This window comes from Hemicordylus capensis, chromosome 5, assembly GCF_027244095.1.
Source record: "Hemicordylus capensis ecotype Gifberg chromosome 5, rHemCap1.1.pri, whole genome shotgun sequence".
NCBI lineage: Eukaryota > Metazoa > Chordata > Lepidosauria > Squamata > Cordylidae > Hemicordylus > Hemicordylus capensis.
The window spans coordinates 180477854-180505139 of NC_069661.1; the positions used below are offsets into that span (position 1 = coordinate 180477854).

Here is a 27286-nt window from a genome sequence, read left to right on the forward strand (position 1 = left end):
ATCCCATCAACGTATACTTGAAGTTGGGGTTTTTCGTCCTGGTGTGCATCACTTTACACTTGCCAACATTGAACTGCATTTGCCATATTGTCGCCCACTCCCCTAGTTTGGAGAGATCCTTTTGAAGCTCCTCAAAATCTGTTTTGGATTTTACTACCCAAAAGAGTTTGGTATCATCTGCAAATTTGGCCCCTTGCTGCTTATTCCTACTTCTAGATCATTGATGAATAAATTAAAAACCACCAGTCCCAGTACATATCCCTGCGGGACCCCATTTCTTACTTCCCACCATTGTGAAAGCTCTCCATTGATACCTACCCTCTGTTTCCTGTCCTTCACACAGTTTGCAATCCACATATGTACTTCTCCCCTTATCCCATGACTGCTAAGTTTTCTCAGGAGTCTTTGATGAGGAACTTTGTCGAAAGCTTTTTGGAAGTCCAGATATACTATGTCAACAGGATCACCCTTATCCACACACTTGTTGACACTCTCAAAGAACTCCATATGGTTTGTGAGGCAAGATTTACCTTTGCAGAAGCCATGCTGGTTCTCTCCCAGCAGTGCCTGTTGTTCTATGTGCTTTACAATTTTTTCCTTGAGAATGCAAGTTCCAGGCAATTTGCCTGGAACGGGCGTTAAGCTAACCGGCCTGTAATTTTCTGGATCACCCCTGGATCCCTTTTTGAAAACTGGTGTTACATTTGCTACTTTCCAGTCCTCTGGTACTGAGCCTGATTGCAGTGATAAGTTATATATTTTAGCAAGAAAGTTGGCATTTTCACATTTGAGTTCTTTGAGGACTCTTGGATGGATGCTGTCCGGCCCTTGCGATTTGATAGTTTTTCATTTTTCCAGACAGTTTAGAACATCATCTCTTGTCACTGCTATCTGACTCAGTTCTTTAGCCCCCATCCCTGAAAAGCCTGTTTCAGGAACAGGTATATGCTCAGTATCCTCTGTCATGAAGACCGATGCAAAGAACTCATTTAGTTTATCTGCAACCTCCATATCCTCTTTAATAATCCCTTTCATTCCCTCTTTATCCAAAGGTCCAACCGCCTCCCTGGCAGGTTTCCTGCATCATTTCCTGAAGTTTTTGTTATCCCCCTTGATACTTTTGGCTAAATGTTCCTCAAACTCTCTTTTTGCCTCCCTTATTGTCACCTTGCATTTCTTTTGCAAGAGTTTATGTTCCTTTTTGTTCTTCTCATGTGGGCAGGCCTTCCAATTTCAGAAGGAAGTCTTCTTCCCTTTTATGGCTTCCTTGACGTTACCTGTTAGCCATGTTGTCACCCTCCTGGACTTAGTGGTACCTTTCTTCCTTTTGGATATACAATCTAACTGGGCTTCTAGTATTGTGGTTTTGAGTAAACTCCATGCATTCTAGAATGAAGTGACTCTCCTGATTTTCCCTTTCAGCTTTCTTTTCACCATACTCCTCATTTTGGAGAAGTTTCCTCTTCTGAAATTTCAAAGTGTTGGTGTTAGACTTCTTTGGTGATTCTCTCCCACATGTATGCTGAATTTGATGGCACTATGGTCATTGTTCCCTAAAGGGTTGATGACACTGACATCACGCACCAGGTCCTGGGTGCCACTCTGGATTAAGTCCAAGGTCGCCTTCTCTCTGGTTGGTTCCAAGACCAGCTGTTCTAGGGCACAGTCATTCAACATATCTAGAAATTTGACCTCTTTGTCACTACCTGACTGTGAATTTACCCAGTCTATGTGTGGATAATTGAAGTCACCCATTATTACTGCCCTGCCTCTCCTTGGCACCTCCCTGATTTCCTCCTACAACTCCCAGTCACTGTCAGCATTTTGATCCGGAGGGAGATATTATGTGCCCAGTAGCACATTTCCATTCAGGCCTTGTATTGTCACCCAAAGGGTTTCTGTGGAGTACTCCGGTCCACCTAGGTTTTCTAGCTTGTTAGATTCTATCCCTTCTTTAACATACAGTGCTACTCCACCTCCAAGGCACCCCTCCCTGTCGTTTCTATAGAGTTTGTATCCAGGGATAACAGTGTCCCACTGGTACTCACTGTTCCACCATGTTTCTGTTATGCCCACTATATCTATTTCTGTGTTACCAACCAAGCACTCAGCTCACTCATCTTGGCTCAGAGGCTTCTGGCATTGGCATAGAAGCACCTATTCGCTGAATCTCTTCCCTGGTGTCTGCAATCTTTCTTCTGACTCATTGACCAGCTGGCACAGCCTTCTGTCTGCTCTTTATGTGATTCTGCTCTGTCCCCTTTTATTTTATCTGTATCCTCTGCACCCTCGCACTTTAAGGGATGGCATTTGCCGAACGGGATACTGCGCAGCTCCCATCGGCTGTTCCCCAGGCGTCATTTTAAAAGCTGCTCTGCAACTTTTTTGATAAGCGCCAGCAGTCTGGTTCTATCTTGGTTCAAGTGCATCCCATCCCTTTTGTACAGGCCTTGCTTGCCCCAAAATGTGTCCCAGTGCCTAACAAATCTAAACCCCTCCTTCTGGCACCAACATCTCACCCACGCATTGAAACCCCTCAGCTCTGCCTGTCTCACTGTACCTGCACGTGGAACAGGTAGCATTTCTGAGAATGCTACCTTTCAATACACTACCTATCAGCCTAAATTTGGCTTCCAGAACCTCCCGACTACATTTCCCCACATTGTTGGTGCCAACATGCACCACGACAGCTGTCTCCTCCCCAGCATTGCCTAACAGCCTATGTAGATGGTGCGTGATGTCCACAGCCTTTGCACCAGGCAGGCAAGTCACCATGTGGTCAACACATGGGTCACAAACCCATCTCTCTATACCTCTAATGATCTAATTGCCCACTACAAGGAGGCCCCCACCCCTGGAGGATTATCCCCTCTGTGAGAGGATATGGGCTCATCTTCCACCGGGGTGCCTTCTAAAGGAGCATTTCCCTCTTCCTCAGACTGATGTCCTCCTTGCCTGAAACCTTCATTCTCCCTGACAGCAGTGGAGCTATCAGCCCTGGAGTGGGATGCCACTACCACATCCCTGAAGGTCTCGGCCACATCCCTCTCTGTCTCTCTGAGCTTCTCCAGATCTGCCACCTTGGTCTCGAGAGAACGAACTTGTTTCCTAAGAGCCAGGAACTCCTTGCACCGAGCACACACCCATGACTTCTGCCCATGGGGCAAATAGTCATACATGTGGCATTCTGTGGAATACAATGGGAAGTGCCCTCCCCCCTGCTGGCTTTCTAGCTTCACAGCGGTGTTTTTTGTTTGTTTGTGTTTGTTTTTTGCTGTTTATAGTATTTAGAGATAGTTTATTTGAAGGATAGGTGTCAGCTGTAATGGTCAGCTATTTAACTGTCCAAACAACCTTTTCAGGAATATGAGGGAGGGATTTGTACTTCTCTTCTCTTCTCCACCGGGCTCCATGTGATCACAGGGGCTTGTTCCAGGCTCCCTCGCATTCCTCCCACTAAACTCCTGCAAAACTCCAGCATCCTGTTTGCTATTCCTGTTAATCTAATGTGCTATTGGCAGCTGCAGACAGGAATATATCACACCTGTCACCAGCTTTCCCAGTGGCCAGCTTGAGAGGGATAGAGTAAGCAGGCAGGTACATGATTTGCTGACTATGCTCCTACCATTACTAGGTGAGTGCAAGTACACCATTACTGCTGCCATGATGAGTAAGCAAGGAAGCAAGCAATCCCTGTCCGCTGTGCTCTGTTCACTATGCTCTCAGGCCTTCACCTCTTATGTAGAGAATAGGCTTCCAACTGAGACACAGGATGTGAGTCAAAGGAATGGGGGGCCTCCCCAGACCTAGCTGACTGCACCCCTCCAGGCAGGGACAAACTAAAACACCAGAATTTGCTAGCCCTGGCATATAACACACACACAGACTAGGCCCTTAAAGAGGAACCAGCCCCTCAAAATCCCCCTCCTCATGTTAGTTAGTTTAAAGGGGGGAAAGGCTTGATGTTGTTGATTTGAAAAGCTTGCTCATCCTCTGAAGCTGCTCCTGCTCTTTCCAGAGTAGGCTTCCAACTCAATGTACCTATGTACATAAGTACCTATGCAGTACTTATATATTTGTGAATCGGCTATTAAAAAAACATCAGTCTCCAGTTCAAAGGAAATAAAAAACTAGGTAGCACTGCCCCTGGAACCTTTCACTGTTTGAGAAGTGCAGAACATTCAGCAGTAGTCTTGCTAAAGTAAACGATTGCTGTAGTCATATAAGACAGGTGGAGATTTCATTGAACTTAATAGTTCCAAGTTACAAATATACATTCATAGGGGTCTTTTTGATGGATGAAAACATGGGCAAGAGTATGACCTGAACACATAACCCTAAACTCTTGTGTATCCCTATTCACTGAGGCTGTTCACACCTGCAGCAAAGACTGGGCTTTGTTAGCTAAGCCCTGTCTTTGCTGCATGTGTGAACCGCCGATCATGAGATGGGGCTCACTGAGTCCCACGTATACTCTTAGGTTAAAGTAACATGGGGTGAGTTTGCATGTGTAGCAGTCAGCCCCTCCCTTACCCTACAGAGTGAACCAGAAAGGAACCCTGTCCTGTCTTTCTCTAGGTCATCAGCCACTCAGCACATGGTGACCATACCTAGAGGGCCAGGCGGCAGCAAGAGAAGGGTGTCTTTGTTCTCGTCAGTTGGAGCCAGGCAGGGAAAGGGCCTGAAGTCTTTACCATGGTTTTGGTGAGTTCAGTTGAGCAAACATGGAGGGAATGAATCAGCATTTTTCATCCCCCCACGTGGGCTGGCTTTGAGACAAAGGCTGGGCTTAAATCTGCCATTCACTGTTTGCTACAACATGACTGCCAGGAAGTGCATTGGTGGGAACCACTAGTTCCTGCCAAATGAGCACGCCTGGTGTGATCAGCTACATCTGCCCATTTCCATGTCCAAAACCCTTCAGTGTCAGGTTCCCAAGCAGCACTTCCTTCCAGGAAGCCAACATCTGTAACCAACTTCATGTCTTGGTTAGAACTGATGGATTCCTGGAATGAAGTGCTGCTTGTGAACCCAACACTGGTGGATTCAGATGACATGGAAATGGGCAGTAGTAACCACTCACACCTGGAGTGCCTCCTCACTGGGAATTAGTGGTGGCTCATTCTTACTTCTGGCAGTTGTGTGAAACTGCCTTGTGCAAATAGAAATCCTTTGTCTCCCTCATTACCTGAAATATTGAGATTTTTGACCAAGAAGATAAAAGGTTGTACTGGAAATGCATCAGGGCAGTTATGGGATGATTCATCAGCTGTTCTTGTTCCTGGCAAATAGAGTAGATGCAGCATTTTAGGAATTATTTCTTGTTTGTTTTATCCAGACATCGGGTCCTTCCCAAGGACCTGGGATGGCTGAATTTTATTGTCAATTGTTATAGATATCATCGCAGAATATAGGCTGTTCCCAGTAAAGCTGCTTTTTGTAATTGGCTGATGGTGATTTCTGTGGCCCCTATGGTGTTGAGGTGCTCTTCAAGGTCTTTTGGAACTGCACCCAGGGCGCCAGTTACCACTGGGATTATTTTGGTCTTTTCCTGCCACAGTCTTTCAATTTCAATTTGTAGATCTTGTATTTGGTGATTTTTTTCTATTTCTTTTTCTTCTATTCTGCTATCCCCTGGTATTGCTATGTCGATTATTTTAACTTGTTTTTCTTTCTTCTCGACTACAGTTATACCTGGTGTATTGTGTGGCAGATGTTTGTCTGTTTGTAGTCGGAAGTCCCATAATATTTTTACATCTTCATTTTCTTCAACTTTTTCAATTTGATGGTCCCACCAATGTTTGGCTATAGGTAGCTTGTATTTTTTGCAGATGTTCCAGTGTATCATCCCTGCTACTTTGTCATGCCTTTGTTTGTAGTCAGTCTGTGTGATCTTTTGACAACAGCTGATTAGGTGGTCCACGGTTTCATCTGCTTCTTTACAAAGGCGGCACTTGCTGTTTGTGGTTGATTTTTCGACTTTTGCTCTTATTGCATTTGTTCTTAGTGCTTGTTCTTGTGCAGCCAGTATTAAACCCTCTGTTTCTTTCTTCAAGTTGCCATTCTTAAGCCATTGCCAGGTCTTGGTGATGTCTGATTTTCCACTTATATTGTGCAAATATTGACCATGCAGTGGCTTCTTTTTCCATTTTTCTGCTTGGTTCTTGACTTCTTCTTTCTTGTAGGCCTAGTTTGTTTGTTGGTGTTGAATAGTTTCACATTATTGACCATTTTAAGTGCATCTTCTTCACTGTCCTTGATATATTCTTCAAGGCCTCTTTTCTCCTCCTCTACTGTTTGATGGACTTGCAGCATTCCTCTTCCACCTGAGCTGCAAGGGAGGTATAGCCTATCGACATCACTGCGGGGGTGCAGAGCATGATTGATGGTCATGATTTTCCTGCTCTTACGATCTAGCGTCTCTAGCTCTGCCTGGGTGCAATCTATTATTCCTGCAGTGTATCTGATAACAGGTATAGCCCAGGTGTTTATGGCTTGTATGGTGTTCCCGCCATTGAGTTTGGACTTGAGGATTTTTCTAATTCTCCTGATGTATTCACTTCCCATTTTTCTTTTAACTTCAGTGTGTGCGATGTTATCAGCCTGGAGAATGCCCAAGTATTTGTAAGGTTCTTTCTCTTCCAGGTTCTTGATGTTGCTTCCATTGGGCAGTTCTTATTCCTTCTGTTTTTGTTATTTTTCCTCTTTTCATTATTAATGCAGCACACTTGTCTAGTCCAAACTCCATTGCTATATCGCTACTGAATATACGGACAGTGTTTAGCAGTGATTTGATTTCTGACTGGGACTTTCCATACAACTTCAGATCGTCCATGTACAGCAGATGGTTGATTTGACTTGATGTTTTAGATGTTTGTTATCCGAGGCCTGTTTTGTTTAGTATTTGTGAAGGTGGGGTCATGGCGATTACAAACAACAGAGGGGATAGTGAGTCCCCTTGGAAAATACCTCTTCTAATGCTAACCTGTCCAAGTGTCTCGCCATTGATTGTTAACTGTGTACTCCACATGCTCATTGCTTTTTAAAATAAATATCTGAATGTTTTTCTGACACCAGTTGTTTCTAAACATTTTAGTATCCATGTGTGAGGCAATGAATCGAAGGCTTTCTTGTAATCAATCAATGCAACAAACACTTAGATTGGTTTTTCTTCTCTTGCAATATTCTAAAATCATTTTGTCAATCAGCAGCTGGTCTTTTGTGCCTCTGGTGTTCGGGCAATTTCCTTTCTGTTCAACTGGAAGCTGTTTGTTAGTTAATAAGTGTTGCATCACTTCATCTGCTATTATTCCAGTTAATAATTTGAACATGGTTGGCAGACAGGTTATTGGTCTATAATTACTTGGAACTGCACCTTTTGCTGGGTCTTTCATGATGAGATGAGTTTTCCCAGTTGTTAGCCATTGTTCAACATCACCACCTTGCAAAATGTGATTGAACTGTTTTGATAGTTGTTTATGAAGGCTTGTTAGGTGTTTAAGCCAAAAGCCATGCAGTTCATCGTCACCTGGCACAGTCCAATTTTTAATTTTCTTTGCTCTTTCACATATTAATTCTGGTGTTATTATTAGATCTTGCATTTGTTGGTTACATTTTTCAACCTCTTTCATCCAGCCTGCTTTTTTATTATAATCTATTGGATTGTCCCATAATTTTCCCCAGAATTGCACTGTTTCTTTTTTATTTGGTGTTTCTAGGTTTCTTGCAGTTTCTCCTTCTATGCTTTGGTAGAAACGTCTCTGATTTGACTGGAATTGGAGATTCTGCCTGTGTTGTGTAATTCTGGCTTCGTATCTGTTAATCTTCTTTGACACTGCTGTTATTTGCTGCTTTATTATTTCCAAGACTTCTCTAATTTTCCTTGAATCCTGGTGGTATTTTTGGATCAGGTACTGTTTGGTATTTTCATTCTTCAGCTTCTTGTCTTTCATATCTTTCAATATACTAGCATCTGATCTAAGTCTGGAGATTTTATTTTCTAATCTAATCTTCCGTTTAGGTGATGTACTGCTTTCTTTTTTTACAGGCCCACTGATCTTATATCCGAGCTCTTGTGTTGTTATCGTTGCTGCACTGTACATTAGTTGGTTTGTTTCTTGCAAATTCTTGGTTGTTATTTCTGCAAGTGCAGCATTGACATCTTTTAATGCCTGAGCGAGTTGTTTTTTGGCAACTGTTTTTAGAGCTGGAAGTCGAACCCTGGTGGTTGCTTGGTTCATGTGCTCAGTTATTTTTTGCTTTAGTTCTTGTTGCTTTTCTGTTAAACGGCATTTGGATTTTTGAGGTGAAAGCAAAGGGGAGGTTGCCTGGTTTTGATTTTGAAACAGTTCAGCAACGGTGGTATCCTCTATTTCCAGCACCTCCTCCACCTGCGCCTTAGCAACTGCTTCAGTTGGTAGTAATTCTTCCATATCTTGAGCCTGTGTTGCTCTTTGCAGTTCTTCCAGCTCAATTCCTGTGAATACTTTATTTCTTATTATAAATCTTCTCTGGTCTGCTAGCCTTTGTTCTGTTATTTCTGTATCTAGATGCTTCTCTTTCCAAATTTGGTACATTCTTTTTAAATAACCTCTTCTAGTTGGACTAGACGTGTAATAGCAGATCATTATTTCCTTGTTGGCATTTTTCGTATATTTTTTTCGGTTAAGCGACGTTTCTTCCAGTAACTTTGCAGTCTCCAGCCCTGGTTGCTCAACTGAAGATCCTGAGTCCTGTTTCCTACTTGCCACCAGATGTCCAGGGACTCCAGCACCTGGCGTGGTCCTTGTTGACCCGGGCGACGACCGATACGGTATAGATTTATTAAAGTTACGTCTCACCGTATTGTTGATGGGAGAGGCACTCTTTGTCTGGCTCCTCTGGTGAGACCTATCCAGTATGGTTGGACCTCTGGCATAGCTCTCACCTTCCTCAGAGCACGCAAGCCCCACAACCACGCCAAGGTAGTGCCTCACTGGGGAAGGAATTATTATTATTATTATTATTATTATTATTATTATTATTATTATTATTATTAATTCAATTTCTAATGAGTGATGTTGCTTTCCCATAACACCTTGTTTAGTTCTTTCGTGTTTAATGGTGGACCTGTCTTCCAGGAAAGCAAAAAGTAAACTTTTTTTTTTTGCTCAGCATGTTAAGTTAAAGATCTAAGCAAAAACTAAACAGCAGTTTGCTTCCACTGCCTCTAGAGACTGGGATTTATAATCCTTAGGTACTCTTTGAAATTTTTCTTTCTGAACTGGTTCACAGGGTTGTTACTGTGTTGTTTTGTGTACTTAGATGGAGAAATGTATCTGCCTAATTAACACCTTGGGGATTTAATGGGATGGTAAACACAATTCTAAGCCTATGTAACCAAAGGAAAACTATACTTGGACCATAACTCACTAGGTTTTTTGTTTTACATCAAACAGAGAAATGATGTCTGTTTTGTATTTCTATTTTTTTGTTTTTGTTTATATATTTTAAAATCCCACCCTGTCTAGAAGATTTTTTCCAAGCTGCCTACATGGATTTGGAGGCAACTAATCCATGGAATTATGGGTCCTGTGCTACTGGCATTTTCTCCTGTAAATTACTTCAGCTGCTGTGTACTTAAGGGCAATCCTATAAGAAAATCCTGCTGCACAGATAATAATTTTGATGCACCATGTTGACCAAGTTAATTTTTGGCCAGATGTGATATTTTGTTGTCTTCCAAACACATGATATCTATATAGTTCTAGCACTATTTGAAATAACTTCATATAATGCTATTCAACTCACAAAATGTGTGTGTCTTATGTTGTCTTGCAATCACTACACATGTTTAAATCATGTTTTACCTAAGGTTTATTGTAAGCAAAACAAACTTCAGATTAGATTAGGCCAATTGTGTGTCGGAATGGGGCAATAGATAGCTTGCTGAATTTGTATGGGGGAAGATTCTGATTCATATCTTGGTTCAGCTATGAGCGGGTTTAGGTATGCTTTAACCCCCTTGTAAGTGTCTTGGGAAAGTAGGAAACTGGGTGTAGGCTATGTTTTTGTAACTAACTATGTGCTGGTTTGTGTGGAAGTGCCGTTTGTGAGAACTGGTGCCTTTGTGAAGTGGTCTATACACTAATGCTGTTGCAGTCCTCATGCATTGCATCTGGAAGCCCAGGTGTTAGCAGTGATTTCGGTGGGCTTTTGTGCATCAGTCCTCAGTCCAGCTGTTAAGGGCTTTATAGGTAAATACCAGGACTTTGTATTTTGCTCAGAAGCATTTTGGCAGATAGTTCAATTCTTTCAGAATTGGTGTTATATGGTCCTTTCAGACCCTCTGTGTCTTTTGTCACAGAGCAACTTGACTACTGCATTCTGTACCAGTTTCTGAACTATGTACAAAGGCAGTCCCATGTAGAGTGTGTTAAAGTAGTCAAGCCTGGAGGTCACCAGCATATGTACTACCGTTTTAAGGTCCTTTACCTCCAGAAATGGGAATAGCTGATAAAAAAGCACTCCTGGCCACTGCCTCAACCTGAGAAATCAGATAAAGTTTTGGATCCAGGAGCACTCCGAAGCTACATACATGATCTTTCAGGGGAAGTATAACCACATTGGGAACAGGCATATCTAAACCATATCTCAGGACTTGAACTCCCACAATCAGTACCTCCGTCTTACTTGGATTCAACTTCAGTTTGTTATCCCACATCCAACCCATTACAACCTCCAGGAAATCATTTAGTGAAGTTATGCCATTTCCTAATGAAATTTTTAGGAAGAAATAGTTTTGGGTGTCATCAGGATATTGAAAACAATCTGCACCAAATTTCTTGATGATCTCTCCCAGTGGTTCAGTTTAAATGTTAAGGAGCATTGGAGGCTGTGAAGCTATTAACATGCACAGGCAAAATCGGGCTAAGGAAGCCCAGCCCAGTATTGCCTGTGCGTGTGCACGGCAAATCCACCTAGGCAGCCATCCTCCAAAATGAGCTAGGAGAGCTAGCACTCTCCTAACCCCGTTTCCATGACCGTCTGCCAGCCATGGCTGCTTGCACCCATGGCTGGCAGACTGAGAAGATCTTGGAGAGAGGAGAGGGGATTCCCATAATGCACCGCGCACTCGCATGGTGCATTATTTGAGCTCTGGGAGGTGGGGCGATGCATCCCAGCACCTCGAGCTACTGGCAGCAGCCTGTAGTTGTTTTGGTGAGCAATTCACCCATTGAAGAGGACACCATCACTCGTGTGCGGGGAGGTAAGCTCTCCTCCCCGCTAACCCTCTTGTCCTTTCTCACTGCTTGTAAGAAAGGGCTCAATAATGAAGGCTTGTGGAACTCCATACAGTAACTCTCACTTTGCAGAGCAACAGTCTCCAAGTGACACCATCTGAAATCTACCATAGAGGTAGGAACGGAACCACTATGGAACAGTGCCACCTAATCCCACCTCCCCAAGGTAACCCAGAAGGATACCATGGTCGATGGCATCAAAAACCTCTGAGAGGTCCAAAAGGATCTTTTGAGTCATACTCCTTCTGATCATCCATCAGGCTGACCAAGGAGGTTTCCACCCCATAGCCCTCCTGAAATGGGTCTAGATCATCAGTTTTATCAAAGGAGAGGAGAGCTGGTCTTCTGGTAGCAAGCATGACTTGTCCCCATAGCTAAGCAGGATCTGTCCTGGTTGCATATGAATGGGAGACTTGATGTGTGAGCACTGCAAGATATTCTCCTCAGGGGATGAAGCCGCTCTGGGAAGAGCAGAAGGTTTCAAGTTCCCTCCCTGGCTTCTCCAAGATAGGGCTGAGAGAGATTCCTGCCTGCAACCTTGGAGAAGCCGCTGCCAGTCTGTGAAGACAATACTGAGCTAGATAGACCAATGGTCTGACTCAGTATATGGCAGTTTCCTATGTTCCTATGTTCCAGGACTGTGTGGAGCTGACAGGCCACTTCCATATTTTAAATGTTAAGCTGGTCTAAGGACTGTAATAAAAATTTACTTACAATCACTTTGCCCAACCATGGGAGATTAGAGACAGGCTTATAGTTTCTTAACTCTGAGGGCTCCAAAGTAGGTTTTTTCAAGTATGGTCTAATGACTGTTTGAATACACTTTTAGTCCTCTCTACCAAGTCAGTCATGGTGGTGTCACAATGTTTAAAGAAGCATATCAAATACAGTCCTCCGTCGCCAACTGCTAGGGTTTCGTTCTGACAAAACCTCGCCGTTGGCGAGGCATTGAGGTCTATGGGAAACGGGGATAGGGGAACCGCAACTACAAAAAGACCTTAAAATAAATGAAAAAATACCAAAAAAATTGCTTTAAAAAATCACAAAAAATCCTATAAAATCACCAAGAGTCACCAAGAAAAATGAGCATCGAACCTCTGGACATTTTTTGAACCTCCCAAAATCCACTCAAAGGCATCGGCAAGGGACGAGCAAATCAAACCTCTGAACCCCCCAAAATCACTGAAACACCATCACTAGAGAACCTCACCAACCATGAATACTTGGTTTTCAGTTGGCAAGACCTGTCACAGTTTCCCATTCACATATATTCAAAACCACAGTTGGTAAAACCATGGTTGGCAAAGGATGACTGTAACTAAATGGAGCTGTTGGTAGCATGGTGGAATATATTTAGCTTTGAGGTATGCTTGCAAAAGACAGTGAAAAGTCATGTTGTTATCCCTGATTGGCTAGGATTGCCCATTTTCCTTATTTAGGCTTTGAAGAGGCTTCATTTGCTCTTAGTATCATCACAGCTAGTAAAATCTGATTGGTTACCTTTTTTCAAGACATCATAATTAGTAAATGATCCCTGATTGCTGCTATATTCACTTGAGGAAGAAGAAAATGGTGTGTGTGTGTGGGTGGGGGCTGCTGAAGCAGTAGTGACTATGAATAGCTATAAAGAAAGATGGATGTTTAAGGATGTTTTCAGGTGTGAGGTGTACACACACTATCTATTTATCTATCTATATATGGAACCTGGAAAAATTCAGCTTAGTCCTAATCCTATATAATAAAAGGCTAAGTGAGTGGCCGTGGCCTTGGAACGTTGGGGATCTGCGTCCCTGTCTCTCTGGGCTGTTCTGGGCCTGCGCAAAGCGCAGGCCCAGAACAGCCCAGGGGAGTCCGGACCCCCAACAACAGTGTCCCAAAGCCACCAAACACTCGACCTCCTGCCATCGCCCGCCCGCCCTCCACCACCGTTCCGGCCCCACTGGCGACCATTTCGCGCCTATCCCCAGTCCTCATCACTGTCTGCCTGCCTGCCCGCCTCCCATCACTGTCCCGGCCCCACCCATGGCCATTTCGGGCCAATCCCCTGTCCTCCTTGCACGGAACCCACGGGCGGCCATTTCACCCCAAGCACTGCCGTTGGCTGCCCTCCCTCCCTCCCTCCCTCCCTCCCTCCCTCCCTCCCTCCCAACTGCTGAGCCCTCCTTACCCCGGCCATGTCCGTCGAGTTAAAAACGCCTTAATTGCCGAGAGAGAGAGGAGCTCGCAAGCAGAGCTCCTCTCTTTGCAACGGCTCTGCCCGTAATGGCGGTTTGGGCGTAAAGGGAGTCCTTTACGCCCAAACCGCCAGTACGGGCAGAGTCTTTGCAAAGAGAGGAGCTCTGCTTGTGAGCTCCTCTCTCTCTCGGCAATTAAGGAGTTTTTAACCCGACGGACATGGCCGGGGTAAGGAGGGCTCGGCAGTTGGGAGGGCGGGCAGGCAGGCAGCGGTGGCGGCGGCGTGGGCCAATTTGGCCCGGACGAAGGACTTGGAACTTGGGACGGAGGGTGGGCGGGAGGGCAGCGGAGCCAGTGGCAGAGAAAAAAAGATAGAGAAAGAGAGAGAGAGAGAGAGAGATAGGGGAAGGAGTGAGGGAGGGAGATAGGACAATAGAAAGATAAAAAGAAGGAAGGAGAGAAAAGAGAGAGGAGGGAAGGAAAAGGACAATAGAAACAAGGAGGGAGGGAGGGAAAGTAGGAAAGAGAGAAGGAAGGAAGGAAGGAAGAAGAAGAAAAAGGAGAAAAAAATGAGGGAGAAGGACCAAAAAAAAAAAAAAAAGGGAGGGAGGGAGGAGCAGCCAGCCCCAAAGAACAAGCCCATTAAAGAAAGAAAAGAGGAAAAGACCAAGAAAACAGAAAGATGGGAGTTAGAAGAGGTGGAAGAAAGAAAGGAAGAGAGGGAGAGGGGGAGAGAAGAAAGGAAGACAAGGAAACAGAGGAAGAGAGAGAGAAAAGGAAGACAAAGGAAAGACAGGAAAACAAAATAAAAGGAAAGGAGGGCGAACGAGAGAGGAAAGGAATAAAGGGAACAACAACAACAGGTACTAGCGCCCGTTATTTTAACGGGCTTAAAATTACTAGTAGATCTATAAATGTAACACTGAAAAGTGTGTCTGTAGTTAATTTCAGAATACTTTTCTGTAGTTAATTTCAGAATACTTTTCTGTAGTTGTGTGTCTGTAGTTAATTTCAGAATACTTCTAGTAGAAAATAATAAATAAGCCTGCTGATAGCTTCCATTATTGCAGAGAGGGCTTATAAATGAAGTCTAAGCTTCCAAAGCAGGGAGGATATTTAAATAAAGAGTAACATCTATGAACTTTATGTTTCTAGAAAAGGAAGATACATTAGTCAGGGTGCCTTATTTTTGGTTCAAAAACAGCTGGTGTGAAAAAGTTAGTAGCCTAAAATAGAGATGCTGTTAATTTTTCACACGTATCTACACGTTACCATATTATCCAAAGTAGTGTTTGAAGTTTATTTGGCAACCTGCATTTGGCTGCCCCTGCAGTATTAATCTGCTGTTTTATTCAGCAATGATCAAAATGAAAGCTTTGCAGCAGGCAGAACTTTCTTCCTTGGCTATCCAAAATATGCTATTAATGAAATGGGTTCAACAGCTACAATAGTGGTCTACAATAGAGCTAAGCCCGCTCTCCCCACTCACGAGCGGAGAGGGAGCCCTGGGCGGCTGGATCAGCCACCCACACGATTGCCAACTCCGAAAGGGAGCTGGCAGGGGCTGGGGAGCTCGGGGGCCATGCGGCCCCCGCAAGCCCCAGTATGCCCTGCGCGAGTGCGCAGGGCATACTGGGGAGACCCCCAAGCCAGGAGGCGGCTTTTCGCCTCCCAGCTGGGGGTCTACTCATGAGTAGGCACAGCGCAAAGGCACACTGCGGCTACTCATGATTGTAAAAAGCAGGTTTGCGGAACGCTCGCTCCGCAAATCTGCTTTTTCCAGAGGTTCCAGAGCGGGTTAGCTGCTCCAGAACCACTGGGCTCGGCTGCGAGTCCGGTGGTTCTGACGATCAGCAAAAATTGGGCTAGCGGAGGCTAGCCCGATTTTTGCTGATCGTCAGAATAGCCCCGTTGTTGAAAACCACTCAGAGACGGAAGTTTGGGGTGCTCTACAAATTTGACAAATAAAAAAATAAAAAATATATAAATATGCTGGCATGGAGAACAATTCAGTCACATATTGGGTTACAGTAAATTACAAAAACAAAGGGATTTGTATTAGCATAACTTGTAAGAGCAGCTAATTAAAACAGGAATCTTTATTTTAAAATTTTGCCCTAAAGGAATGTTCATGTATACCATTGATTCTGTATTAGCTTTACATGGGTGTGCCTAGATTGTGATTTGATTATCATACCTGACTTGTGAGGCAGGCTGGTGGTTGCTTCATAAAGAACTAGATTAAAATACAGAATGTGCACATGTTGCATGATGATGTGTCTTTCATTTGTAACTTTTCCCCTTTTAAAATGCACCATAACAGTGACTGGGAAATGGCTTTGGACTCTGTATTTCCGTAGTTCCCTGTATTTTAAGGACAGAAATTATTTGTTAATCCCATATGCATCTTCATAGGTACAGTAGACACAATACATGCCCACTTTATGTGCTCAGATAGCTTCAAAATATCTTCAGAGACACAGCCTTGAATTATTAGATATTTGTTCAGCGGAGGAATGAGTGGTCGGTAAATAAGGTGACAGTTCAGGAAACATTGCTGCATCTTCCCTTCACCCTAACCGCTGTACCCTTTCATATCACAGTTTGTTTACATACTCTCACCATAAGGTACTTTTTATAGAATACACAAAATGTGATCAATGTGTCACTTTTCTCTGTTGGACTGATCAAGAGCTCGGTTTGTTACTTGTGAAATGTTAAGTGGCACCTCCTCCTATTCTGGTGATATTTTTCTTTCTTTTTTGGTGGTGGTGGTCATCGTAGTCACCTTTTTGCACTATTTTCCTGATAATATCTGGGATTTAGTAGAGGACTGGGATAGATACTTCCTTACCTTGGTAACATTGTTTTCAGGAATGTTATATATATTAGCATCCCCCCCCCCCACCCCTTTGTTGACTCTCTACTAGCTGGCCCTGCATAGAACATCTGTGCCATAGTTCTCCATCTCTCTTACCCCTTCCCTGACAATCCAGCTCCAGCCAGTTTCCCCTGCCATCACTCAGCCAATCTCCCCCCCAGTCACCCAGCCAGTCTCTACCTTTCTGGCCTTCATGAATGACCCTCAGTGTGCTCTTCCACCCTGGCTTGGGCATTCTCCTTGTGAGGAGATTCGGCGGGCTGACTGTTGTTCAGTGTTTCTTCTTTCTTTGCTGCTGCTGCAGCGCCGCTGCCTCCCCTCTTCCTCGGCCCTCCCTCCTCGGCAGCAGCTGCCCCTCTGTCTGCCACCCAGCCCTACTCCATGCCTTCTCTCTCCTCTGGACAACTCTCTCTCACAAGTCTCGTGAAATGTGCCACGTACCACGGGATTTGCTATATACGCCCTTCTTGTTTTATATATGTAGATTCTTGCATTCTTAATGAAAGCAAAATTGAAATAAACGGTTAAAAGAGGGAGTGCAGATTCAGCATGAGTATATAATAGCTTCATAATTTGGCTCTAAATTCCTGAAATATATACAAGATTATGTCAAAAACACTGCTAATTTCAATACATGATTATAATGTTCAGAGAAAACATGCAAATACGTACAGTATTACCTGATTGCGAGTGTGTTGTGTTTGGTCAATCCATTCCTTGTTCCAGGCCAGCTTTTGATTGGGGCACTAGTTACGTGTATTCCGGTCCTGGGGTAGAGGTGGGGATAACAATCAGCAGCAAGAGCATGGAAAAGCAGTCTGCACTTGCCTCTCTGTACATAATATCTGTTTCTTTAAACTATTAATATTTCTGATTCTACTCCACTGCCTTGTCCTTGCATACCACAACTCTTTCCCTTGGATTCTACAGGCAGAATATGTGTGAGTAACTTAAAGCGCTTTCCTCCATAGTACAACCACCGCAGTTGTGTTTTGGCCGGTGGCTGAGCACACTGAGCATCTTTTAGCAAATGAACCTTATTTTAGACTCAGATCACAAAAGAAGGAAGGGATCCTAGAGCAGAGGAATCGAGAAACAGGAGAAATTATCGCTGTTGTTGAGAACTAGTGAGGTGTAGTGGTTGGAGTGTTGGAGTGGAGAGAACTGGGTTCAAATCCCTTCTTAGCTATAAAGCTCATCCAGTGACCCTGGACCAGAACTCCTAGCCTAACCCAAGGTTGTTGTGGACAGGGGAGGTGAAGGACCTTGTAACACTTGAACTCAATGGAGGAAGAAAGCATAGGAATGTAACTAACACCAGTTGACATACTATCCCAGGGTGAAGGAGGTATATCTGTGTACACAGACCCCAAGGGCTAATTCAGTTATCACTTCTGAATTAAAGTGATATGTAAACATTAAAAAATCCTGCACTTTTGTAGAAAGTTAGTATGCTAAAATTTCTGACATGTTCACTTCTCAGGTATAGGGAGTTTATTACATGGGAGCGGGGGCATAACACTTGTGCTCTTTGATATCAGTCCTAAGAGATGCAAGAACAAAATAAGGGCTGACATGCTGAGGGTCACGCAACTCTCAGGGACATGTTTTCAGAGGTCATAGAGTGCTAAAATAAATTATTATTATTATTATTATTATTATTATTATTATTATTATTATTATTTCAATTTCTATACCGCCCTTCCTAAAATGGCTCAGGGTGTTTTAAACATAGAAATAACAAAAAAATAAGATGGAATCCTGTCCCCAAAGGGCTCACATTCTAAAGAGAAACATAAGATAGACACCAGCAACAGTCACTGGAAGTACTGTGCTGGGGGTGGATAGGGCCACCCCCTATTAAATACAATTATTATTGTATACAATTAAATACAATTTAATTATTTTATAATTGGAGTCTATAATAAAGGTTATAAATTATTATAAAGGTTGTTAGTGCTGTGTCAAGATAGTACGACAAAAGCAAGGCTGTTTTTTCACAGCTTTCCCCCTTGTTCTTGCAGCAGCAAAAACAAATCCTCTACAATTCTGCAGTTATTGAACATGTGTAATTTACGGTATATGTGCTTGCATTTACAGGGCATACATTATAACAGACTTCATGGGCATCAGGAATGAAAGTTTTATGAAGGTAGCAGCAGTGGGGACCTGGATGGGAGACTTTGTCACAGCTTGGATGGTAAGAGGCTCTGTAAAACCAAACTGAAAGTTAAACAAGAAAAGTGTAATGGAAATCCAAAATAGCCTGAAGACCTTTCAAGCACCATTCGTAGCAAATAAGCCCCAAGGTAACTGTGGCATGATGGATGAAAGCTGGATGTGATTGTGCACTGGAAATCCAATGCTGATATCGTTAGCATGACTTAGGTGCTGAATTGTTCCCTTGATGTCAATAAGTTGGGCTGGCTAGGAATGCAGAAGCTTGTTCCATCCATACTGGTGGGGAAACTGAATAATAAGAAGCTTGTTGAGGGCAGTGAATACTTTCAGTGACAGAATTTTTATATCTGGGTGGCAAAGATAGGTGAAAGAGAAATATGATTTCCGCCCCTTTATTCGCAGTTCCACTTCCCTTTGGAAGAGCTTGTTTTCTTGCTTGGTTTTTGGAGTCTCAGGGCTGGGAACGAGGAGTCAAACTACAGCACTCTAGCTGTTGGCCTACAACTCCCATTATTCCCAGTCCCACTGACTAGTAGCCAAGAATGATAGGACTGGATCATTCAACAGGCAGTCTGATACTGTCGCTTTTATGTTTCTTTTGTATTATATTTTTTGTTTCCAATTCAACATTATATCTATTGTATGCCTGTAATCTCACTAAACTGTGGGAAAGCATCATAAATCTAGCTTTCAGAAAGATACTCTTAAGTGGCATGCTCAGATATATTTTACAGCAAACCTACCTTTTTTGTTTTAAAAGCTTTAGTTTTATGAAATTCCTTTTTTCTTTAGAATTGTTATATTTTGACATGTACAAATGTGTGCACTTTTAATTAACTGCTCAATCATATGTTTAAATCAATTGTCTAAGATTTTTTAAAATTGGGTGACAATCTTAAACAAAAACTCTCTGAGTAAATGTTCCTGGATATTTAATCAGAGATCTCAGTCTGGTCATCCTAAAAATAAAATTGATTTCCATATGAAGTATGAGGTGGTAGAGCAGGAATTCTTTGAGAAATATGTTAACCAAGACATTAACCATGATGTTAATCAACTCCTGCTAACTTGGCAAAGAGACACCTTTTAACTTGGTGATTCTCTTTATTGGTCCTATCCACCTCCAGCACAGTACCTCCAGTGACTGTTGCTGGTGTCTATCTTATGTTTCTTTTTAGATTGTGAGCCCTTTGGGGACAGGGATCCATTTTATTTATCTTATTTATTTGTTATTTCTCTGTGTAAACCTCCCTGAGCCATTTTTGGAAGGGCACTATGGAAATCGAATAAATAAATAAATGGGAGAATAGTTGTTGTTCTCCCACTACAGTAACAGATATGTAGGATAATGTACCACTTGCTTCCCTATGAATAATTTCTAATGTTTTCCTTTAAAAATAAGCTAGGTTAGGATTGGTTCACATTACCAATAAAATATGATTAGTTTATTGATAAATAACTCAAAAGCCTACCTAGACTGGAAACTTCCTCTTCCACACTCCTCATCTCTAGTTATATGTCATCAGTATCCTGCTTTGTTCAGACCATGGCTTGTATGAAGCAAGATCAAACGTTAGTTTCATATTCTGGTTTATGAACCAAAGTTAAGCAGCAGTTCCTGGCTTCACACAAATTGCAGAGCCATTTAACAAACCATGATGGTTAACATCACAGCTCTTCACTGGAATCAAGGGGATAAGGGAGAGGTGTGGGGCGGGGGAGGATTATGTCCTATCAGCAAGCTTCAAAGCACACTCCCAGTCCAAGGTAACAGGTTCTAGGATAGATTAAACTATGTACTTACATTTATGTGTGTAATAGATTGATTTGAACATTTTGCTTCTGGTATCAGAAAGAGGTTGTGCCCTATCAAAACCAAAGATCTACTAATAAAACTAGGTAGCTTTGAAGGCTCTCCTGGACTCAGAATTTCAATATCTATACCCTAAGACTAACATACTTATTCCAGTAGTTCCCAAACTGGGAACCTCCAGATCTTGCTGAACTGTAACTCCCATCAACCCCAGCTACAACTTATTGTGTCTAGGGATGATGGGAGCTGTAGTTCAGCAACATCAAGAGGCTCCCAGTTTGGGAACCATTGCCTTAGTCTATATTTTATGGCAGCCTGACATTTTCAGAATAGCTCTCCAATGCATTTCTTTGTGAATAGCATTTTTGCATTTGATAATACTTTGCTCCATCAGTGTGTTGAGAAACATGAAATAAGTGTCAAGTGACTTCTCTTCTGGAGGTCTGCTTTGCCTTAGCAGCACTAAGGATAGGTCTATACTTTTTAAAATTTAAGTGTACATAAAATATTTTCAAAAATATGGGATTTCCACACACACCCAAGCCGTAATTCGCCCATATGAATCTGCCAGGGCCCTCCGCTCATCATCTTAGGCCCTGCTTATGACCCCGCCACTAACAGAGATCCAGTTGGCTGGGACTAGAGACAGCCTTTTTGGTTGTGGCCCCTCGGCTTTGGAACGCCCTCCCTGAAGAGCTTTGCCATGCTCCCTCCCTCAGTGTTTTTAAAAAACATCTTAAAACGAACCTTTTTAAGGAGGCTTTTTAATGCTCTTTTTTTTGTTGTTATAACTGGTAGGTTCTTTAGCTTTTTATAATTTTCAGTTTTAATTTGAACCTAATGATTGTGGTTTTTAATATAACTTTTTTGTTTGTTTAATTTAGTTAATTTTATTACTTTTATTGTATCTTATTTCTATCTTATTGTTGTGAGCTGCTCCGAGCAGTAGTGCACTGGAGGGGTGGGGTATAAATATTATAAATAAATATATAAATAATTGGGACATTGATTTGTAACATATACTCAAACCAGTGGAGATCCAAAGGCAGCAGAAGTCCTGTGATAAACTGAGAGCTCCATCACAGCAGCTCTTTGCCCACTACCACTGTGCAGTAAGGTTCTTTACCCATCCAACTTCCTTTTATAGACTCATAAGAACAGCCTTGCTGGATCAGGCCCAAGGCCCATCTAGTCCAACATCCTGTTTCGCACAGTGGCCCACCAGATCCCACCTGAAGCCACAGGCAGGAATTGAGGGCATGCTTTCTCTCTTGCTGTTACTCCTCTGCAACTGGTACTCAGAGGCATCCTGCCTTTGATACCGGAGGTGGCCTTTAGCCCTCCAACTAGTAGCCGATGATAGACCTCTTCTCCATGAAGTTATCCAAACCCTTCTTAAAGCCATCCAGGTTGTTGGCTGTTACCACATCTTATGTCAGAGAATTCCACAAGTTGATAATGCATTGTGTGAATCACCTTTAGATTCAGAATAGTGCTGGAGAGAAGCCTCACCCTATTATCCTGGACTCATAACTTTTAGGGCTACAGTGGCAGAAAGAGTGTGGAAGGAAATGTATGTCTTACATTTTCTTTAATGTTTTGACATGTGTCCAGTGTTCATCTTTTGGATTGTATTTTGTGCAAGTTTTAGTTGAAAAAAGAACATGTCAGTGCCTAGCTAGCAATCATAGGCCCCTATGACAAAAATTATTCATTTGAACATTGTGGCTTGTGGGGGAGAGTGGGAATTAAGAGCAAGCATCACTGGAATTGTTTTAAGTCACAGGACAAATCTTTTTCTCATTTATCTTCTGCTTCCTATCTATTTGGAGCATACCCATCCAATGTATGAAACAAAATAGCATCTATGACATGGTTTCTTTAACGTTACACTGCACAATTAGGTGTCAATGCTACGTCCAAAATAAATTGTGCTAGTTTGATTGGGGGGCCATGAAAACCACACAGCAAATCATCTATTTGGACAGATGTAGAACAAAAAGCACTGGACTGATCTATGGATGGATTTTGGCATCTTGTATGGCTTTCCAGAAAACCGCTAATGATTGCAGAGATACCCCCATGAATATTCACGTTTCTCTTCCAGTTTTATATAAAGAAAAGTGTTGCATAAAAAGATTTCACTGGCCTCTGGTCCATTTCCAAGCACAATTCTAAGTGCTGTCACTAATCCTTAAAGCACTGGTGTCTGAGCACTTGAGGGAACAGCTGTTCCCATATCAGTCTGCTCATGCCATCAGACAAGATAGGTAGTGACTGAACAGAAGGCCTTCTCTGTTGTGGCACCATGTATGTAAGACTTAACACTGATCTCATGGAAGGCAACAAGGAGAGCAGAAAACTTGATTAATCCACAAACTAGTTAAGCCAGAGGAATAGGATTTCAGCAGATCTAGTTCTTCAGAAACCAGTGACTGACATCCTGACTAAGAAAGTATAAGTGCAACAGGAGAAGCACCAATGCAAACAAACAGCTCCACTGCTGGTTCAGTGGTGGGGGCAAATTTCAACAACCTCTCTTTCCTCAGGAAGCTCTCTGTGTCACCCAAAAATATGTCCAGGAGGAATATGCATCCTTTAGGGACACATTTTTTAGTGACGGCTTCCTGGGTAGTGGTGTGCCCGAACCGGTCCGGCGGCCATTCCAAAGAATGGCCGAACTGCCGGACCGGTCCGGCCCTGCCTGGTTCGGGTCCGGGTGGGGGGGTATGCCTTTAAGGGCGGGGAGGGCTTGCTTAGCCCTCCCGCCTCCTTGCCCCCGCCAGCGCCCGTATTTTCTAGTATAGGGGCGCTGGAAACCAGCCGCCCCCCCCGCCGCTGCCGCCGCGGTGAAAGAGCCCCCAATGCCAGCCCTCCCTCCCTCCCAGCTAGCTGCCCGCCCGCCCGCTCGCTCACCGCTCACAGGATAGGAAACGAGAGGAGCTCCGGCACAGAGCTCCTCTCGTTTGGAAGGCCTCCGGCAGAATGGTGTTTTGCGCGCGCGCGCGCATGCGCGCACCGCAAAGCACGCCGTTCGCCGGAGGCCCGGTCTACCCACCGGGAAAGGGCCGGGTAGACTGGGCCTCCGATCGCTGGGTAGACCGGGCCTCCGGCGATCAACGATCGGAGGCCCGGTCTACCCAGCGATCGGAGGCCCGGTCTACCCGGCCCTTTCCCGGCGGGTAGACCGGGCCTCCGGCGAACGGTGTGCTTTGCGATGCGCGCGCGCGCAAAACACCATTCTGCCGGAGGCCTTCCAAACGAGAGGAGCTCTGTGCCGGAGCTCCTCTCGTTTCCTATCCGGTGAGCGGTGAGCGAGCAGGCGGGCGGGCGGGCAGCTAGCTGGGAGGGAGGGAGGGCTGGCATTGGGGGCTTTTTTGCCACGGCGGTGGCGGGGGGGGCGGCTGGTTTCCAGCGCCCCTATACTAGAAAATACGGGCGCTGGCGGGGGCAAGGAGGCGGGAGGGCTAAGCAAGCCCTCCCCGCCCTAAAAACAAGGCCCCCCTTCGGTGCCGGTCCGGACTTCTCCGGACCGTGCACATCACTATTCCTGGGGAAGAGGAGGTAATAAAAATTCTTTCTCACTCACATGCACACATGCATGTGTATATACACACACACACACACACACACACACTTATATTTATATTATAATATCCCGGTGCAGTGTTAGTCTGGAACACAGCTTTGTTAGTCCTCCTTCTGTAGTACCAGTGCTTTGTTAGTCAGAATGCCAGCCAGTGAGCACAAGTGAGAGTGAAAAGAAACATAACACTTTAAGAGTTCAATCCTGTGCATGTTTACTCGGAAGAATGTCCCACTGATTTCACCTTATAAAAGAAGTGCAAGACTGAAGATTAAGTTTGGCAGAAATTGTTTGAATACCTTTGCACTCTGAGACATTAATGGTGAGGGGAGAAAATGTCCTTCAAACAACTTTTAGACACTTGGAATCTGTGTCTTCTCCCTTAATGTTGTTAGCTACAGCTTTGGATTGGAGTCCAGAAATGCTACTACCTGATTCCTTCTCAGCCATGAAGCCCACTGTTTAGCTTGGACAAATCGCTACACTAATCTAATCTCTATTTTTAAAGGCCTACTGTTGTGCTTAAAAATAAGCTTTGCAGTGCATGAATGTCTTTGGGGGGTGGGGGGTGGGGCAGAATGAGCATAGCTTCCTTACTTTCTGTGATGGCCTCTTTAGCTAGTGTGTTTAGAATCTATGGGAGGGACATGGTTTGGCTAAAATTTGGATGAGGAGAGTTATTAAGGCCTGCTACTTTCCACCAATATTTTTAGCACATTATTGAGATGGTGTATAGGTTTGGGATCCTTTAAGGAAGCATGAGATCCAAATGCAATAAAAACACACCTTGATATATAATAATATATTTGATATTCAGGTGGCCCTCATTATCCGCAGTCCCAACAACTGCAGTTTCACATATCTGTGAGGAGGTCCTAAAGACTTGGTTTCATATCCGCAGGTGCAAAAATAGACCATTTCTATCTATCCGCGGGTTCAGAGCCACCAAAAATGGCTTCCAGAGTAATTTCTGGTGTCATCTCTGGTCTGGAGGCAGTGTGAAGCCATTTTGTGGCTCTTTGAACATGCACACACACAAGTCCTGCTTTTTATTTTTGCTAAAATTGGATGAATTGGGGGCATTGCTGGAGAGCAAGGTAGAGTACTTTCCTCCTCTTATTTATGCCCCCACCCCCGGTTTTATTCTTTTTGTGATTCCCATAGGGGTAAGGTTTTATTATTCACTGTTTCTGTATTCACACCTATAGGTAAGAACAGAACCCCTACAAATAACGGGGGCCACCTGTATATGATAGATTTCAATAGGATTTCACTGTACAATATTGAACTTTCAGTTATTTCCAGTGCAGTTGACTTGTTTGCAGTCTAAGAAGTTTGAAGCTTGGGGATTATTTACTATAAGGGCTGATTCTTATGTGGAGATAACATTTGAATATATGGAACAAAAACTTTTTTTAAATCCCCAAATAATATTTTCCATATTGATATAATAACAATTTTGAAATCTCCTTCCCAGATTTCTTTTAAACCAAATCTATACATTTATCTCATAAGATTACTGGATCACTATTTTTGTGGTATGGAACAGATCAGTATTGGGATGAATTTCTGGATCAAGAAGGAAGATACCCACATCCAGTGTATTTCTGAATTAAAGATATTTAGGGAGAGAGTTGTCTTATGAAGCCATGCCAACAGAAGGCTCCAAGAAACTGTTTTGTTCATTAATCTCAGTGACCTTATCTATCTGTCTTGTCCCCTAACCCTCCCCAGCAAATCATTTTAGCAGTTACAGATACTGCATCACATTTTGCCCACAGGCTTGTCAACAATTTTGTGGGTGCTAACCACAGTAATGAAGATGTATTGAAATGGTACTTTGTGTTCTGTGATGTCCTCAAATCAAGGTGAAGCTATACAGCAGACAATTAAGAACTGCTGTTGTTATGGGAAACTTTGTTTATGAACATAGTGGGAGGATTAAGAAGCTTTTGTTGTAAGTTAATGCTCCAGATACCTGTGCCATGAAATGGGGTGGGGAGGAAAACAGTGCTCCAGTATAAGTAATAATGGAGTATTTTATTTACTGTTCTTTGTAAAATACAGTTCCAAGTTTGAAAGGGTCATCAATAAGGTGAGCTCTGGGAGGCTAGACCCTGGCACTCTCCTTATCTGAGCATTGGAAGTTATCATAGATATAAGGTTGTTGAGTTTTATGCCTCTACCTCTGATAGCAGTGAGACAGAAATAATGTACAGGTTGATTATCCTTGATCCGAACTGCTTGGGACCAGAAGTGTTCCAGATTTTGGACTTTTCTGGATTTTGGAATATTTGCATATTGTAATGAGATATCTTGGGCGTGGGATCCAAGTCTAAACATGAAAGGTACTGTATACTGTATTTTTTTAAAAAGATCTTATTTAAAGTATAAAAACTAATAAGCATTGAATTTACGATAACTACAGGTAGCTGTAAATGTAATGAAAACTAATTGCGAGAAAATTTTCAATGCAATAATGTTGCTGGTCATGTTAGACTCAAACATGGCATTTTAGATGGAGATGAAATTCAGATTTCATGTGAAAATAATGTTTTGTACTTACTAAAAAAAAAAGCTGTGGTGGTTTCTGGATTTTGGAGCATTCCGGATTTTGGATGTCCGGATTAGGGGTACTCAACCTGTAATAGTAACCTGCTGTGGCCCCACAATCTCCCATGTTGCAGTGTGCTACACTGTATAAGGCACTGTGGAGAGAAAGCCTTGGCAGATGACACAAAGAAGCCAGAATGTCATTGTAATTTTCCTGGCCCACTGAAACAAAGATAAATCTCTGTCTCCTACAACACCTACTACCATAGGAAGGAGAAGGGGACTCAGCCAGCTTATGACTGCCCATGGATGGTTGGCTCCAATTTTCCTGGCCTGAGCGATCTAAACACTGGTGGATCCTCCAGGGCCCTTGGGCTCCAAGCAGCTGCCTGGGGGTGCCATGTGTGGGCCTCTGGACATAAAATGAGCCAAAGTGTATCCAGACATACACTGGAATTCAAAACCCATCTGCATTCACACAAAGGGATGAAGAGAGTCACATTGACTGTAAGAGCTGGGTACAGATTGGTTTGTGTTCAGCTTTTCCATTTAATTTTTTTAATGTGTTTATTGTTACAGGGAAACCCTGACTGGACAGTCTGTTATAAGGAAATTATGCTGATCTGTACTTGAATTATTCTAATTCGTGTCTATATGAAAGATCTGAATTTAATTTTTTAATTTTCAGATTATAATGTGAAATAAAGGAAAATAACACTTGTAAAATTATAGAATTTTACAATTTATATAATTGCTGTTTCCCGCCAAAGGAAACTCATGAAATATAGATAAAGAAACAGCCATATGATTATGCC

General features: G+C 43.1%; 1 protein-coding gene across 5 annotated transcripts in view; it reads left to right on the plus strand.

Moving 5' to 3' along the window:
* The window catches only part of TMEM117 (transmembrane protein 117), a 355803-nt gene that overhangs the window by 140895 nt on the left and 187622 nt on the right, over positions 1–27286 (plus strand). For all 5 annotated transcript variants that reach the window (XM_053254798.1, XM_053254797.1, XM_053254800.1 and 2 more), the window contains one exon: positions 18439–18538. In XM_053254798.1, coding sequence (XP_053110773.1) covers positions 18439–18538 — 100 coding nt within the window. The remainder of the gene's footprint in view (positions 1–18438; positions 18539–27286) is intronic.